At 40.8% G+C, this 16,835-nt stretch overlaps 1 protein-coding gene across 1 annotated transcript in view; it reads left to right on the forward strand.

Moving 5' to 3' along the window:
* PLAA (phospholipase A2 activating protein) overlaps positions 1-15,767 on the forward strand; it is a 28,580-nt gene extending 12,813 nt beyond the window's left edge. Inside the window, exons 8-14 of the mRNA XM_030567038.1 lie at positions 149-306; positions 1,269-1,488; positions 3,056-3,124; positions 3,903-3,977; positions 5,266-5,367; positions 8,888-9,052; positions 15,034-15,767. Coding sequence (XP_030422898.1) covers positions 149-306; positions 1,269-1,488; positions 3,056-3,124; positions 3,903-3,977; positions 5,266-5,367; positions 8,888-9,052; positions 15,034-15,599 — 1,355 coding nt within the window. The 3' untranslated portion in view covers positions 15,600-15,767. The remainder of the gene's footprint in view (positions 1-148; positions 307-1,268; positions 1,489-3,055; positions 3,125-3,902; positions 3,978-5,265; positions 5,368-8,887; positions 9,053-15,033) is intronic.
* The last annotated feature ends 1,068 nt before the right edge of the window (positions 15,768-16,835 follow it).

The following is a 16,835-nucleotide window of genomic DNA, read 5'->3' on the forward strand; positions in this document are numbered from 1 at the left end:
CCAGTCAGGAAGTAAAAACGTGAGCCAAATTTGAAGGTTGTTTTTTTTTAACTTGGAAACATTCTTATTTCTCATTGGAAGCTTCTTCACTATCTTAGTTCTCTCTAGCTATGCAATTTTTTAAAAATTTTTATTTATTTATTTCAAGGAACCAGAGAGGGGCAGACACGACTAATTAGAGATAATGGGAAAGTTGAAGCCTATCAGTGGAGTGTTAGTGAAGGGAGGTGGATCAAGATTGGTGAAGTGGTTGGATCATCTGGAGCAACACAGCAAACATCTGGAAGGGTCTTATTTGAAGGAAAGGTATGTAAAGTTTTTTTTTCTTAGATCATTGTATTGATGTTTTAGTAACTCTTCATACAAAAAACCTCACATTACTCCAGTCATTATTTGGAATAAACTCTTAAATAAGTTAAGTACTTGTCATTACTTCATTATAGATCCTAGGCTAACAAACATCTCTTATTTAGAAGCAGAAATGTTAGTTACTGTACTTGTCTACAGTGTATACCTTAATATTTCTGAAATACATTTGCTGGCGTCAACTAGCTGATGTGGAAAACTGTATAAACTCTAAGCAGTGTTTAATTTACTATTTGGGATTGAGTTCTTGTGCATTTATTGCTTATTGCTAATGCCTCATTAGATTTTGATTATCCTGTGGCCTGCTTTTCAGTACCTGCAATTTCTGTTGACTTCAATGGGAGTTGTAGTTGTATGTCTGAAAAAGTCACTAGTTTGTCATGCTACATATGTACACATACATTCAAGACTGCATTTTATAGTGCATCTGATCTATTCTAACCTCTGCAGCCTTTGTAGATGGCCAGACTTGTTCATGAGAATTGATGTGATATGTCTGCTTAATTATTTTTAGTGTTAGTTTGTCTCTAAAAGTCACACACACGGAAGTGTGATTTCAGTTTTCCTATTCTTTGACCCTTTCAAAAGGAACATCTCTGCACTCTATGGGAAACCATCACTTCCATTCATGGTAAAACTTGCTAATTTAGCCCACACTTGTGTTTTAACTGTGTCCAGTATTTTCTAAAATAAAATATTTAGACAAGCAGCCAGCATAGGAGAGTACTATATTTTACAGTTTAATGAAATCTGATAACAAGGATATTCATGTTCTCAAAACCAGAAATCTTCATCTGGCATCATTTGCCTGTACTGTTCATGCAGTCCACATTTGATGTGTCTGTAGATAAATATGTGATGACACCCCTTTGACTTATTTCCATTTTTACTTCCACTTAAAGGAATACGATTATGTTTTCACTATTGATGTGAATGAAAATGGGCCTTCCTACAAATTGCCATATAACATCAGTGATGATCCCTGGCTGACTGCATACAATTTCCTGCAGAAGAATGATTTAAATGCCATGTTTCTGGATCAGGTGGCCAAGTTTATTATAGACAACACCAAAGGGCAAATGCTGGGGAATACAGACACTGGATTTTCAGATCCCTTTACAGGTAAAAGGGAAAAATTAACTATTTTGCACATTTTAAGATTTCAAATGTTAATATCTTTCTGAATTAAAACTGCAAACTGTAAGGTGCCTGTTCTTTTCTGTCTGCAGCATACAACATATTTTTATATAGTTGGCACATTGACAAATATGGAACAGCAGTTTAGCAGAATGCCGGGAAAGCATTCTGTTTATTACCATGCAAATATGATCCCACTAAGCTTCCAAATTCAATTTCCAGTACTTGTATAGCAGGACACTGATTTACTGTGGGGCTTTGCCTGATCTAGCTTCTGATTGACTTGAATTGACTTCCATTATGTTTTGTTTAATTGTTACTAATTTAACTGGTTTGTTGGGTTTGCAATTTTTGTTAAACTGAATCTTCAACAAAAAATTAGTCACTTACTCTTCAATTTCCTTTTTATAATCAGTAATAGGAACAAAGCTTTTCAAGGCAGCATATCCTTTTTTTTTTTTTACCTTAAATTAAAAAGCTCTCAGGAATCTTAGTACACATTTTTGTTTTTACTTAGTATTTCTAGTCAGACTTTTTTTTAAAAGCACTTTCTTTTATATTTCAGTTACAAGTTCTATTGAGATTGAAACATTACCCTGCAATGTGTTATTTCAGCATTTTGCTAGTTTATGAAAATCAAATGCAACTGATTATGAACTGTTGAAATAACTAGTAAGAACATACACATGCAATTAATTCCTTGGGGAAGAATGGAGAGGAACCTTGCTTGATAGATATTAGTGTTTCTGTTTACTTAAATCTGAAGGAAAGCTCTTTGTAAGCACTAAAGCTTGTCTTTTACCAAAAGAGGTTAGTCTAATAAAAGACATTACCTCACCTAGTTTGCCTTTTGAAAGTCTAGAAAGTGCTCAGATGGTAATGAACAAGGTGCCAGAACCTAAATAGGATAGACTAGTATGTGCATTTTCCAATCCCATTGAAGAACAAAAAGTAAACTACATACGTGGTGGTAGTAGCAAGGAAACTTTCTTAAATTTTATTTTAAAAATAAAATACATTTTTAACATTGTCCTTTTTTTAAATACATGGAGCTGACTTCTTGATGGTAGTCAAGCTCAGTGAACAGACATAATTTTGTATGCAGGACTTTTAACAGTATCTTCCTTTTGGAGATGCATTGCAAATCTGGTGTCTCAATCTAAATGGAATGATTTTAACCCAAGAGTGTCTTAATTTTTGCAACATAGATGGCTGATTTGGCAACTTGCTAGGAGTCTGAAGGTCACAACAAATGTGTAGGAATGTATACCTTTTTTAAAGGAAAGAAACAAATGCTTAGTTGGCTTGGTTAGATGACTAGAAAGTGTGTGTATATGTATGGTATGTGTTTCTTCATAACTTTCTTTAGAAACAAAACAAAAAATAATCCCTGGAAAACATCTTTATCGCCCCAGGCACAAACTGCATTCAGCCTCATTTTGAGCCACTTTGCCATCCGAAGAGTGACCAGTGCAGAGACTAATGAGTTTCAGTAGAAGTTATTATCAACATAAGAAAATTAACTGGCTTTCCTTTTCTTACTGCTTAACAGGCAGTGGTCGCTATGTTCCGGGCTCTTCATCTGGGTCCAATGCTGTACCTGCACCAGATCCGTTTACAGGTATTACATAACTTGATTTTGTTCTAATGCCTCTGGCAGGCATCAAAAGGTGGGTTTTTATCATGTTCAGGCCCAACCAATGGCCAACAAAGAGAACTAAGTTTCCACCTATCCCTGTATTTTGGGGGGCCGCAATCTTGATCAGATTGACTCCTCTTGACTCAGATTGACCAGACTGACTCCTCTGCTGTGATAATCCACTGTGAGGAGAAGTGATATGAGGCTCCCTCTTCTACCTCACACAGTTCAGTTTGTCCTCTACAGTGTACCACCACTCCAGCTGCAGAGGAAACAAGGTGCTTAACCCTCATATTTGCTAAACTTTTGTTAAATCACTTGGCCAACTAGGGGTTGGGTTTTTTCTGTAGAATTTTACATGTCTTACTACTCTGGTTTTATCTGAGTGAAAACTGTCTTAATGTAAGAGCATAGAACACTTTCAAATTAGCAGGGTCATGACCACAACTGTTGGTGTGGGGTTAAGACAATCACTTGGCACTCGAGAAAGATCAGTTTGGCTTGTATTTTTTAATTTCTAGTTTTGTGCTAGAAGAAACAGGACATAGCTAATATACCACAGTGTAGCACAATCCTCAAACTGTGTGACATGCTGAGGATAACTTTTTTATTTCATTAAAAATAACCTTTTTACTTTAAGGAGTATACGGATATTGTGACTGTGTGATATAATTTCATCAATAGCAGAAAAACCTAGTTATCTTTTTACTTGCCTTGCTGTGGTATACATTCATGTAATACTTCATTTGCCATCTTTTAGGTGCTGGTCGCTATGTCCCTGGTTCTGCATCAAATGTGGTAGCTCCTTTGAGTGGGGGAGTTGATCCATTTACTGGTAAGGGCTTCATCTTGCAAATAAAAAAGCATTACAAATCTTTCACTCCAGCTTCTCTTTAAACACTAAAAGATTCTGCTTGAGATGAGATTTTTATATTAAATTCAGTTGTTTTCAAAGCTGTAGTAAAAGGAAGCCTGTTCACCCTCTGAAATTTATTGGAAAAATGGAAGAAACTTTTTTCATCTTTTGTATATCTCTATTCTGTGCTCTGGTGGGAATCGTGCAGTGAAACATCAAAGTATGTGGTGTTTAATCTGCCCTTAAAGGACTATAAGAGTGACTCTATTAGTATGTTAAATAGGTTTCAGATCATAAAGATGGTGTCAGTAGCACCAGCCAGAAAAATTGGTACATCTCTGCCCCGATATAACGCGGTCGTGGGGAGCCAAAAATCCCTACCATGTTATAGGTGAAACGCTGTTATATCAGGGTAGCAGTGGCAGGGCTGCAGCGGTGATTTAAAGGGCCTGGGGCTCCCCGCAGCAGCCAGAGCCCTGGACCCTTTAAATCGTCAGCGAGACCCGCTGCTACTGCGCTATATGCAAACCTGTGTTATATCTGGTTGCGTTATAGCGGGATAGAGGTGTATATTCAGTTTTAAATAGCTAAGTGAATTCTACTAATTGAGTTTATTCTTTTCAAATGTAATTCTAGCAAATCCATCACAGGTAATAGGTCAAATCTGATAATTCATTGCTAAGGTAGGGGAAATTGCCTTTCCAAAGAAATCTCTCAAATTTCAGTTCCAAATAATTTAGGTGTAGCCCATGCAGACCACCTAAATCATTTGCCTCTTTATTGTGAAAATGACACAGTGAAGATAAAGGGTTTTTTTGTGGATTAAAATTTGGACTGTCCATACTTGTGTGTCAAGTATATCTACTCTCCAATTCTAAGTATTATTTTGGGGGAGATATGTGGCTAGTGTTACATAGGAAGTCAGACTAGCTGTTCACAATTGTCCCTTCTGATCTTGGAATATTTAAATAAATGGAAAGATTGTGAACTGAATGATATTTGTTTGGATTACAATGAAATCCTAGTTATGCACTTGCTATTGTGTAGGAAAGCATTTGGAAAAAATCCAGTTATGAATGAATTCTGTTTATAATTATGGCCTTTTGGTTTTGTAACTATTGTAAGTACTAATGACATAACTAGTGATAAATTTCAGGAGGAGCACATACAGAAACATATAGCTAGCAAGTTTAACTTTCTGAAAGGAAGTTACTACTTGTTATCAAACACTATTCTGTTGAATTTCTAATATCTTTACCTTGTGTAGGAAGAGGTGCTTATCAAGCAACCAATGCTAAAGCTGAAAATATTTATTTTCCAAAGAAGGAAGCTGTCACTTTTGACCAGGCCAACCCGACACAAATATTGGGTGAGTTTTTTATTCCTGAATCTAATTTTGATTAAACTAATTCTTCATTCTTTCTCAGCCCCTCCAGGAAGTTTCATTACTTTTTACCACATCTCCGATCTTGTAGTCATGCACAATTGATATCTTTCAGTCACAGCTCCAGACAGACCTACAATATGGAAGGGTATTTGAAAATCCAGACAGTGGGGGATTGGGATTTCGCAGGGGAATAATTTTTCTTTTATATAAAATATCTACTTTGTTCTCCCTGTAATACAAGTGTTGCATGCCTATTCTTGCTCTTTTGGGGGATTTTGCTCACTGAATTCGTGATTCTGAGTGATACAAGTCTTGCTCCCTCTGTTGCGATAAAACTCCACAGTGCTCCCAGCCCTTGCTGGCTTCAGGAGAACATCCTTTGATTTTGAATGTAGAGCCAGGACTTGATAAATTTACCCAATATCCCAGGTAGTCATGTCCCCTGCACTTTCCTAGACCAAGTCCAAAAGGGACATTATACTCATCTAGTCTGACATCCTGCGTAACACACGAAGTAAAACAGTCGTGTACACCTGGGGTTCTCAACCCTTTTCTTTCTGAGGCTCCCCCAATATGCTATAAAAACTCCACGGCTTACCTGTGCAACAACAGCTGGTTTTCTGCATATAAAAGCCAGTGTCAGCATTAGGGAGTAGCAAGCAGGGCAGTTGCATGGGGCCCAATGCCACAGGGCCCTCCGCAAAGCTAAATTGCTCAGGCTTTGTCTTCAGCCCCAGGTGATAGGGCTTCAGGCTTCAGCCCCATGCAGTGGGGCTTCAGCAAGTCTAACACTGTCCCTCCTTGGCGGACCCTCTGAAACATGCTCATGGTCCCCCAGTGGGCCTCGGACCCCTGGTTGAGAACAACTGGTGTACAGTATTTTATTGTAATTTACATGAACAAACTTTCCACTGAATTCATGTAAATGTACCTTGCTTTTGTTAGACTTTTCCTTTTCTGCCTTGACTCCACTCTTTCTCTTTGCTGTAATAGATCATAGTGCTTGTTTTCACCGTCACTTTACTTTTCTTACTCTCCCTTGACCCTCCCCACTTATAATTTGCTATTTAGTTCTGTTTCCTTCCCTATGTTTTCTGTATCTCATCTGTCCCCAAAATCTCTTACCCTTCTTTTTTTGTCTGTATTTTCTGTACCTAGGGAGTTCTATAAAACTATACTTGATATAATAGTAATTCAAAATGAGATGCTATACATGTTTACGGGATTACTTAGTGCTACCTTAAAGAGCTTATGAATGTAAAATCTCTCCTTCCCTCCCACATTTATTCGTCATTTCACTATCACCCTCTCCCCATCTTCCCACTTTATGGGGCTTGAAAATGTACCAAATATCCAATAGCCAGAGGACTGAACTACAATGAAGAGTCCCACTGTCTAGGGCCAACATGCCCGCAACCTTACCCCAGCTGCTTCGAAAATGAAGGGTGCTGGGTTTACTACGAGGGTGCTGTGCTTTGACCACCTCCTGGTGTTCCCTGTTTTATACTCAGTACTAGAAAATATCTGATCATTGTGAACTCCAAACCCAGACTGCTAGAGGGTAGAGAGCAGTGGCGCTGGAACATTTTTAGTACTGAGGGTGCTGAAAACCAGCCCCCTTAATCCTGTCCGCCCCTCTGTCCCACCCTGAGGCTGGGAGCAGGGCTGTCTCTCTGGGAGCGGGGGACCCAGATGGGATAAGAGGGACGAGGTGTGGGGCCAGAAGCGGAGCCAAGAGCAGAGCCCTGGCTGGGTGTGGAGCCCCGGGCATGGAGGCCTGGGAGTAGGGTTGGGGCTGGCGGCCAGGACCCGAACCCCAGATGAGATGAGAGGTTGGGGAGCAGAGTGCAGGCAGAGGGCCAGGAGCAGGGCATAGGCATAGGAAACAACCCCAGTTTTATGCATGGAACCAGTGGCTGGGGAGTGGGCTGCGGGGCCAGCTGCCCTGCATAAAACCTGGGGATGCTACAGTACCCCCCACACCACCACTTCACGTGCCTATGGTAAAGAGAACACATTCTTCCTCTAACTCTATAAGCTGCTGGTTGCTTGAGTGTAGTGGTGGTCTCTGCTAATCCCATGCCTTCATTTGTGGGGAGTTCTCTTTAGTAAATAGCTCCAGTCCTGCCTCTGCTATTACTCCTAGATTTTTCCCTATATAATGGAGAATGAAATTGACTAATTTTAACTTGTTTAACTGCTGCCCATACGGTTTCCAGTAATAGCTGTGAGAACTGAAATTTGTATCCACAAGGGCTAGAATTATTATTATTATTATTATTTTTTAAATATAAGCTTAGATTCTGCAAACATTGATGTCATTCACCCAGGAAAGTTTTTCCTACTAGCCCTATGTGACTGAATTGTTCAAATGATAAGATTATGGAACTCCGGGGGCTAGAACCCCCAACTACAAATTTAATATAGGATTTTTTTCAAGATAGACCATCAACCCATCCTTCCAGGACTTCCCATTGATTGTCTGCTACGAATTTGACAAGAAAGGGTAGTAGGAATTGAAGTGGTACTCCTGCTTGTACTTTTCTATAGAATTGGAATTTGTGACCTTTGGTAGGCGTATATGCATCAGTGGATCAACTTTGTGGCAAACTGTAAAATTTTGGAATATATTATATATAATAAACATTTTGTCCTTAAATTAGCATAGTTGAAACTAATTTTAGTTTCAAAGGCTTTTTGAATCATAAGGTGATTACGTGTTCCTTGGCACTTAGCAAGCAAGTATGCATATTAAGATGATTTCAATAATTTCTGAGCGCATCTTGACTCATCTTAACTTTGAATTACCCAGCCTTCCCATACCTTAGCTACCCTGATAATCAAAAGGTAAGGGAGGGAGTGGGGGGATCAGCTATAAACACTCAAAATCAATTTGTTGTGATATGATCCTTTACCACCTTCAGCTGACATATTTCAGTACCTTATAGATGTGAGTTCAAAATCTCCCCCCCATTTTAAAACACTTTATTTACTTTTGAAAATTTGCAGCAGTGTTACTTACTTCTGTAATCAGCTTTCTTGAACATTCTTGAGTGTGTAATGTCAAGTCTCCTAATGAGAAGTGCAAAATGATAAAATATGAACTAATATTATTGATGTGTTTTTATAACTTAAGCTTAGGAAGTCCAGACTTCTCTGGGACAAGAGTTTTCTAGAGATACTGTGGATCATGGAATGTTGTGACTAGAGCAGGGAATCAAGGATCCAGATTTTGGGATTGTACCTCAGCTTTGTTGGGTGATTGTGGAAATGACGATCATGAAAAATAGCCACTTGTGAAAAACTGAATTAGAAAGGTTGTGAAGTCAAGCAAAATAACAATTTGTGTTCAAAAATCTACAGAACAAAAGTTGTGAAAATAGTGGGGGCTCGATGTTTCTAAAATGCTTTGAGATTCTCTGGAAAGTGCTTTGTATGTATTTTTCATGTGGTGAAAATCAACTGGCACAGACTAACCTTTTGGGGTTTTTTGGTTGCACAGGTAAACTAAAGGAACTTAATGGAAGCGCACCTGAAGAACAAAAGCTAACTGAAGATGATTTGATACTCCTAGAAAAGTTACTCTTTGTAACATGTAATACCTCTTTAGAAACACCAACAGCACAACAACTTCAAACTTTGTGGAAAGCCATTAACTGGCCAGAAGGTATGAAATAAACACATTATATGGATGGGCAGGAGATAATTGGGAAGCTCCTCTTCATCTATCCCTTCCTTTGAGTTATTCCTCCATAGTTTATCTGTTCCCTCCAAATATTCATCCATAGTTATTTGAGGAAGGGAAGTAATTAACTTTGCATTATGGTGCCTTAAATTTTTCACGATTGTTTCACTTAAAAGCATGTCATTCTGCCATTGTTTAAACCCAGATGTTCAAAGCTACTCTGTAAACGTCCAGAACTGCACTGAATGCATTTTAGGAGCTCATTGGACTAAACTGAAACTGGCCAACTGGAAGTGAATAGGTGTACCAATATTTGAGTTGGTCCCCAGCCTGTAGCGGTGCATGGGATTCTTTTATCCTAAGTGCAGGACTCTACACTTGTCCATGTTGAACCTTATTAGATTTCTTTTGGCCAATCCTCCAATTTGTCTAGGTCACTCTGGACCCTATCCCTACCCTCCATTATATCTACCTCTCCCACCATCATCCACGAACTTGCTGAGGCTGCAATCCATCCCATTATCCAGATCATTAATGAAGATGTTGAACAAAACCGGAGCCAGGACTGACCCCTGGGGCACTCCGTTTGATACTGGCTGCCAACTAGACATGAAGCTGTTGATCACTACCCATTGAGCCTAACGATGTAGCCAGCTTTCTGTCCACCTTATAGTCCATTCATCCAATCCGTACTACTTTAACTTGCTGGCAAGAATACTGTGGGAGACCATATCAAAAGCTTTGCTAAAATCAAGGTATATCATGTCCACTGCTTTCCCCATATCCACAGAGCCAGTTATCTCATCATAGAAGGCAGTCAGGTTGGTCAGGCATGACTTGCCCTTGGTGAATCCATGTTGACTGTTTCTGATCATCTTCCTCTCTTCCAAGTGTAGTTCCCCAGATTCTCCTTCCCTTTTATAAAGATGGGCACTATATTTGTCTTTCTCCAATCGTCCGGGACCTCCCCCGATCGCCACGAGTTTTCAAAGATAAAAGCCAATGGCTCCACAAACACATCAGCCAACTCCCTCAACACCCTCAGATGCATTGCATCCAGCCCCATGGACTTGTGCATGTCTAGCTTTCTAAGCTGTCCTTAGCCTGTTCTTTCACCACTGAGGGCTGCTCACCTCCTCCCCATACTGTGCTTCCCAGTGCAGCAGTCTGGGAGCTGACCTTGTCTCTGAAGACCGAGGCAGAAAAAGCATTGAGTACGTCAGCTTTTTCCACATCATCTGTTGCTAGCTTGCCTCCCTCATTCAGCAAATGTCCCACACTTTCCCTGACCACCTTCTTGTTGCTAACATACCTGTAGAAACTCTTCTTGTTACCCTTCACATCCCTTGCAAGCTGCAACTCCAATTGTGCTTTGGCCTTCCTGATTACACCCCTGCATGCTCGAGTAATATTGTTATACTCCCCCCTAATCATATGTCCCAAGTTTCCACTTCTTATAAGCTTCCTTTTTGTGTTTAAGCTCACCGAAGATTTTTCTGTTAAGCCAAGCTGGTCATCCGCTATATTTGCTATTCTTTCTACACATCAGGAGGGTTTGTTCCTGTGTCCATAATAAGGCTTCTTTAAAATACAGCCAGCTCTCCTGGACTCCTCCCCCAGCTCATTTTAGCCTCCCAGGGGATCCTGCCCATCAGTTCCCTGAAGGAGTCCAAGTCTGCTTTTCTGAAGTCCAGAGTCCCTATTCTGGTGCTCTTCTTTCTTCCTTTTGTCAGGATCCTGAAGTCGCCCATCTCATGGTCATTGCTGCCCAGGTTGCCACCCACTTCTTCATCAATTCTTCCCTGTTTGTGAGCAGCAGGTCAAGAGTAGCACGGCCCCTAGTTGGTGCCTCCAGCCCTTGCCCCAGGAAGTTGTCCCCAACACTCCATAAACTTACTGGATTATCTGTACACTGCTGTATTGCTCTCCCAGCAGATGTCAGGGTGATTGAAGTCCCCCTGAGAACCAGGGCCTGTGATCTGGAAACTTCTCTTGTCCGAAGAATTGTCTGCCTCCACCTCCTTGTCGTGGTGCGTGTCTGTTATAGATCACCAGACATCACTCTTGTTGCTTTCGCCTTTAAACTTAATCCAAAGACTCAACAGCCTTTTCTCCAGATTCTTGCTGGAGCTCCGAGCAGTCATACTGCTCTTTTACTTACAGTGCAACTCCTCCCCTTTTTCTTCCTTGTTTGTCTTTCCTGAACAGTTTATACCCATCCATAACAGTGCTCCAGTCATGTGAATTACCCCACCAAGTCTCTGTCCTTCCAGTCACATCATAGTTCCTTGACTGTGCCAGAACTTCCAATTCTTCCTGCTTGTTTCACGGGCTTCTTGCATTTGTGTACAGGCACCTAAGATAACTAGCTGATTGCCCTACTTTCTCAGTGTGAATCAGGAGGCCTCCCGTTGCACCCTCCTCCTTGTGTTTCCTCCCGGGATCCCTGCTTACCTCAGTGCTTAGGTCTCCATCCCCTAGTGAACCTAGTTTAAAGCCCTCCTCGCTAGATTAGCAAGTCTGCCTGTGAAGATGCTCTTCCCTCTCTTCGTTAGGTGGATCTCATCTTTTCCTAGCAATTCTTCCTGGAATGACATTCCATGGTCAAAGAATCAAAGAATCTCCAGCACCACTTGCGTAACCGTGCATTTTCTTCCACAATACAATGATCCCTACCTGGGCCTTTTCCTTCAATGGGGAAGATGAACGAGAACACTACCTGTGCCTCAAACTCCTTTATCCTTCTTCTCAGAGCCACATAGTCTGCAGTGACCCCCTCAAGGTCATTCTTGGCAGTATCATTGGGACCCAAGTGGAGAAGTGGGAAGGGGTAGCGGTCCGAGGACTTGATCAGTCTTGGCAGACGCTCCGTCACATCCTGAATTCTAGCTCTGGGCAAGCAGCACACTTCCTGAGTTTCCTGGTCTGGATGGAAGATGGATAACTCCATCCCCCTTAGGAGGGAGTCCTCAACCACTACCACCACCTGTTTCTTCCTCTTGGGAATGGTGGTCGTGGCACTCCCCATCCCTAGGACAATGCAACCCATGCTTTCCGGTCGATGGGGTCTCCTCCTGATCCCTTCCCTGAGATGACTCTTCCAAACCATTCTTTGCCATAGTATCTGTGCAGAGAACCTGAATGTTTTTTTTTCTTCTCTCTGCATTGGGGGTACATGGGTTCTCCTTTTTCTTCTTCTGGAAGTCACATACTGCCAATTTTCTTCCCTGTTCTGCACTGCCATTTCAGATTCCTCAGCATGCTGTGCCTGCAGTACCAAACACTGACTTCTATACAGAAAGTCTTCATCTCTGATGCAACGTGGGGTTGATACTTGGGTCTGTAGACCTTTAACCTTCTCTTCCAATACGGAGACAAGCTTGTACTTATACAGACAGTCATTTCTATCCTCTGGAAGAAAGACAAACATGGCACATCCTATGCAGGTCACAACAGCTGATCGCTCACTATCCATATTGTCTTCCTTCTAACAGCCTCTTCAGATGTTGTATTTACTGCTCACAGAAGCCTGAAAGGCAAAACTCTGTGGGAAATCTCCCCAGGCAAACTGCCTCTGTTTGCTTCTCCTCTGTTCACAGCTCATTCGGTTCCCAATTGGCTGCTTTTCTATAAGGCTGCTGGCTCAAAGCAGTTGCCCTGGCTGAAAGCCTTCCCTCCAATCAACCACTCAAGGCCCACCTGGAACAAATCACTCCCAATTCACACTTTTCAAACAAACAAGCACATGGTCAAACAGTGCCTGCAACTAGTACCAGTCAAACAAATGGGCACAGCAGACAGACACTCGGATATTCACCGCACCAGCTCACAACACAGCCCCCCTAATGCGGCACTCACCGTAGTGGAGAGTGGCTCTTTAGTCAGGTTGAGATTTATAGCCTGTGTAAATCAATTGGGTGCACTGTGTATGCTGAACTCAGAGGAAACTGAATTTAAAATTTAACCTTATATCAGGCCAATGCTAACATGATGTTTTAAGTAGAAAACTAACTTTTTAAAACAATTAAATCACATTTAAGAGATTTAATATGAATTTGTTTACGTTAGGTAAATCATTCATAACAGTTGTGAAACACAGCAGTTAACTATACTATAGTCTATAGAGATGTGGGAGATCAGTGCTGACACCTACATGTTTCTAGTGCTTTTACAGGTGTACAGTCTCTTCATTCCAAAGAGCCTGTGTGCCTGTAAGAACAGCTGCATGTGAGGAGGAGGACCAGGTGCAGTTGATGGTTTAAAAAAAGTAAATAAATAAAAAAAGAGCCCTGCTGCTAAAAAGGTAAAGAACAGGATCCATAAATGGACACAAATCAGACATTAGGAATGGCAATATACAAAAACCTGTAGGAGAGCACTTCAACCTCCCTGGCCACACTATAGCAGACCTTAAGGTGGCCATCCTGCAGCAAAAAAACTTCAGGACCAGACTTCAAAGAGAAACTGCTGAGCTTCAGTTCATCTGCAAATTTGACACCATCAGCTCAGGATTGAACAAAGACTGTGAATGGCTTGCCAATTACAGAACCAGTTTCTCCTCTCTTGGTTTTCACACCTCAACTGCTAGAACAGGGCCTCATCCTCCCTGATTGAACTGACCTCGTTATCTCTAGCTTGCTTGCTAGCACACCTATATATACCTGCCCCTGGATATTTCCATTACATGCATCTGAGGAAGTGGGTATTCACCCACGAAAGCTCATGCTCCAAAACGTCTGTTAGTCTATAAGGTGCCACAGGATTCTTTGCTGCTTTTATCAGTGGGATTGGAGCTGTCAGCCACCAGAGAGGGAAGAATGTCCAGGGGAAGATGAATCTGGGCAGCATATCCAGGAAATTAACTGCCTGGACTACTTAGCACTTTAGACATCTTGTTCAGGGGTGTGTGGGTGCAGGGAAGTGTCTAGGGGAGAAGAGGAGATTTTGGGGGCAGGAAAGCATGTATAGGAGAGAGAAAGGAACAGAACAGATGTTTTCGGGAATTTTAAAATGAAGATCAGTAGCTCACAGCACAATGAAAGGGACTGTGCCAACTTAAAAATCACATTTCTGCCTGAAATCTTTCACTAACTGTTACAAACAACACCCAAGATTATCCTAACAGCCTACTGGGGGTGGAGGGGGAAGAGGAATGTCCTTTTAAAGTTGTATATTTGTCTGCCATTTGTATATAGCCTGTTTTGGTAGTGTCAGTTTCCCTTGTTCAATGTTTGCTGTTTTTGTTTTTTGTTTAAGTAGTTCTATAGCCACAAATATTTGTGTATGAGCTAGGAGGCAGATGTAGTACCTGAAACTATTCATATTTTAAGCTTACTTTAGAAATACAGACTAGGTTTCAAGTTGATGGCATCCTTTCCATTTTTTTTTTAATTTGGATAAAAAACATATTGTAGTGTGGGCATCTGAAAATACACTAAATATTTTCCTTTTCCACGTAGACAGTTGCTGTAGTGGTCACAAAAACATTATGAGATCTGGAATGGGAGGTTGCCCATGATATGCTTGCTATTTAGATGTGGGCTACATTGAAAAAGTTAACACCTGTGAAGCAGCCGTGTTGCATGTGAAGTATCTGTCTTCTCAATGTTGTCACACTGAATTCTTTGGACATGATAGTTTACAAGTGTCTTGGAAGCACTCTGACTGTATCTGAAGTTAATACTCATGGCAGCAAAGTTTCTCTGGTAGACATCTGAAACTTTTTGTACAATTGGGGCTGTGTACACAATTTTGGTTTTGATATGAATTTCTGCATATTTGAGTACTTGTGGTTTAGGCACTTGGGGTCTATCTGAAGCTTAACTGTTCTCTGTATGTTCCTTTTGTAGTACTCATTTCAAAAGCAGGAGTACAGATCTGCGCATATAAGGAAAGCTCTCCAGAGTTCTTACAGACAATGCAATATCTGTGTAATGCATTAAAATATTTTTCTTGTCTCTTAGATATTGTCTTCCCAGCATTAGACATTCTTCGACTATCTATCAGGCATCCCAGCATGAATGAGAATTTCTGCAGTGAAAAGGATAGCATACGATTCAGCAGCCATCTCCTAAAATATCTGAGTCGTAACGGAAAGCAGGCAAACCAGTTACTGGCACTTAGAACTCTTTGCAATTGTTTTGTCAGCCAGGCAGGCCAGAGGCTCATGATGTCACAGAGGGACACAATAATGTCACATGCAATAGAACTGAAATTGGGAGGCAATAAGAACATTCACATCGCACTGGCCACATTGACATTGAACTATGCTGTTTGGTTACATAAAGTTAATAACATTGAGGGAAAAGCTCAGTGTTTGTCAGTAATCAGCATAGTCATAGAAGTTGTTCAAGACCTTGAAGCCATTTTTAGACTGCTTGTGGCTCTTGGGACGCTAATCAGTGACGATACAAATGCTGTGCAATTAGCCAAGTCTCTAGGAGTTGACTCTCAAATTAAAAAATATGCCTCTGTATCAGAACCAGCTAAAGTAAGTGAATGCTGTAGGTTTGTCCTCAATCTGCTGTAACTTTTTTTAGCACTTGGGCAGCTAGGAATATGTAGTGAATTTTTTTTTTCATATTTTACATGACTGAATATAACTGAAAAAGTACTGTGGGAGAATTACAAATTGGATGAAGATCTAACTGGTCATGAGTGGAAAAACCTAATAAAAACTTTTTGCACTGATTGTAAATTATGTTTTACTGTCTGGGATACATGAGACGCTGGTATGAACTATATATTGTCTTGAGTGATGAGCTCATTAAATTTGTCAAGCTAAACAGGGTCAAATCAGGTCAGTACTTGGAAGGAAAACGTAGGAAGGAAAAAAACAAGGAAATGTTGATTCAGTATGTGTCAGTCTCTTTAGAATCAGCACTGAAAATAGTACTTCAGCATGATACTGGGAAGCATTGTGCCTGTTGTTGGTGCTGTTTGCCAACAGACACAAAACCTAAGATTCTGATTATATGTGACTGTTAAAGATTCGATGGTACTTGTCAGAGTTGAGGTCTGAACTTGGCCAGAATCCTGAGATTAACTTTAATTGCATTCTGCCTACTTAAATTTCCCTTGTAATTTTCTTCACTTCCTTAAACTGTTGAATGTGGTGTTGCTGTACATGGTTAAAAACTGTAGCATGTTAACCCCAGTGAGGTGAGGGGGGAAGCTCTTTGGGGGCTGCAAATGTCTGTAAATGACATTTGAGCTTACTGTGAGTGATTTGGTGATATGAGAGACCACCTTCATGTTATGTTTGTGTAACAGTTTAAATCCCTGATGCTATGAAGGCTTACATGTGCTTAATTCTGTGCTCAGGAATAGCTCCACTGACTACCTGTGCATAAAGTTCAGCAGTATGTCTTTCTAGGATCAGAAGTCTGTGAAGCTCTGTGGAATCCTTCAGAATGAAAGATGCTATATTCATTATAAGAGTGCAGTATAAAATAGCAAATGATATACCCAGACTTTAAGGTGGAGTGATGCAATTAAAAATAAAAACGGCTGGGGAATTGGGCTCTGCTTCTTGTCCTGCCTGCATAGTTCTCTGTTCCAAGGACTGAGAAGCACTACTCATAAGGTCTGCAGAGCAGGCTCATTGGCCACTTCAAATGCTGCTTCCCTGTCCTGGTACTGAGCCGAAGATGTTGGGTCCTCAACATTCTGCTGAATTTTTCAGATTCCTAAATGAGTTTAGGAGCCTTGCTCAAAATCTTTTACTGAAAATCTTTGCCCTAGGCTCTTGCCTTTGTGTTTCATC

Source organism: Gopherus evgoodei, chromosome 6 (assembly GCF_007399415.2).
Source record: "Gopherus evgoodei ecotype Sinaloan lineage chromosome 6, rGopEvg1_v1.p, whole genome shotgun sequence".
Lineage (NCBI taxonomy): Eukaryota > Metazoa > Chordata > Testudines > Testudinidae > Gopherus > Gopherus evgoodei.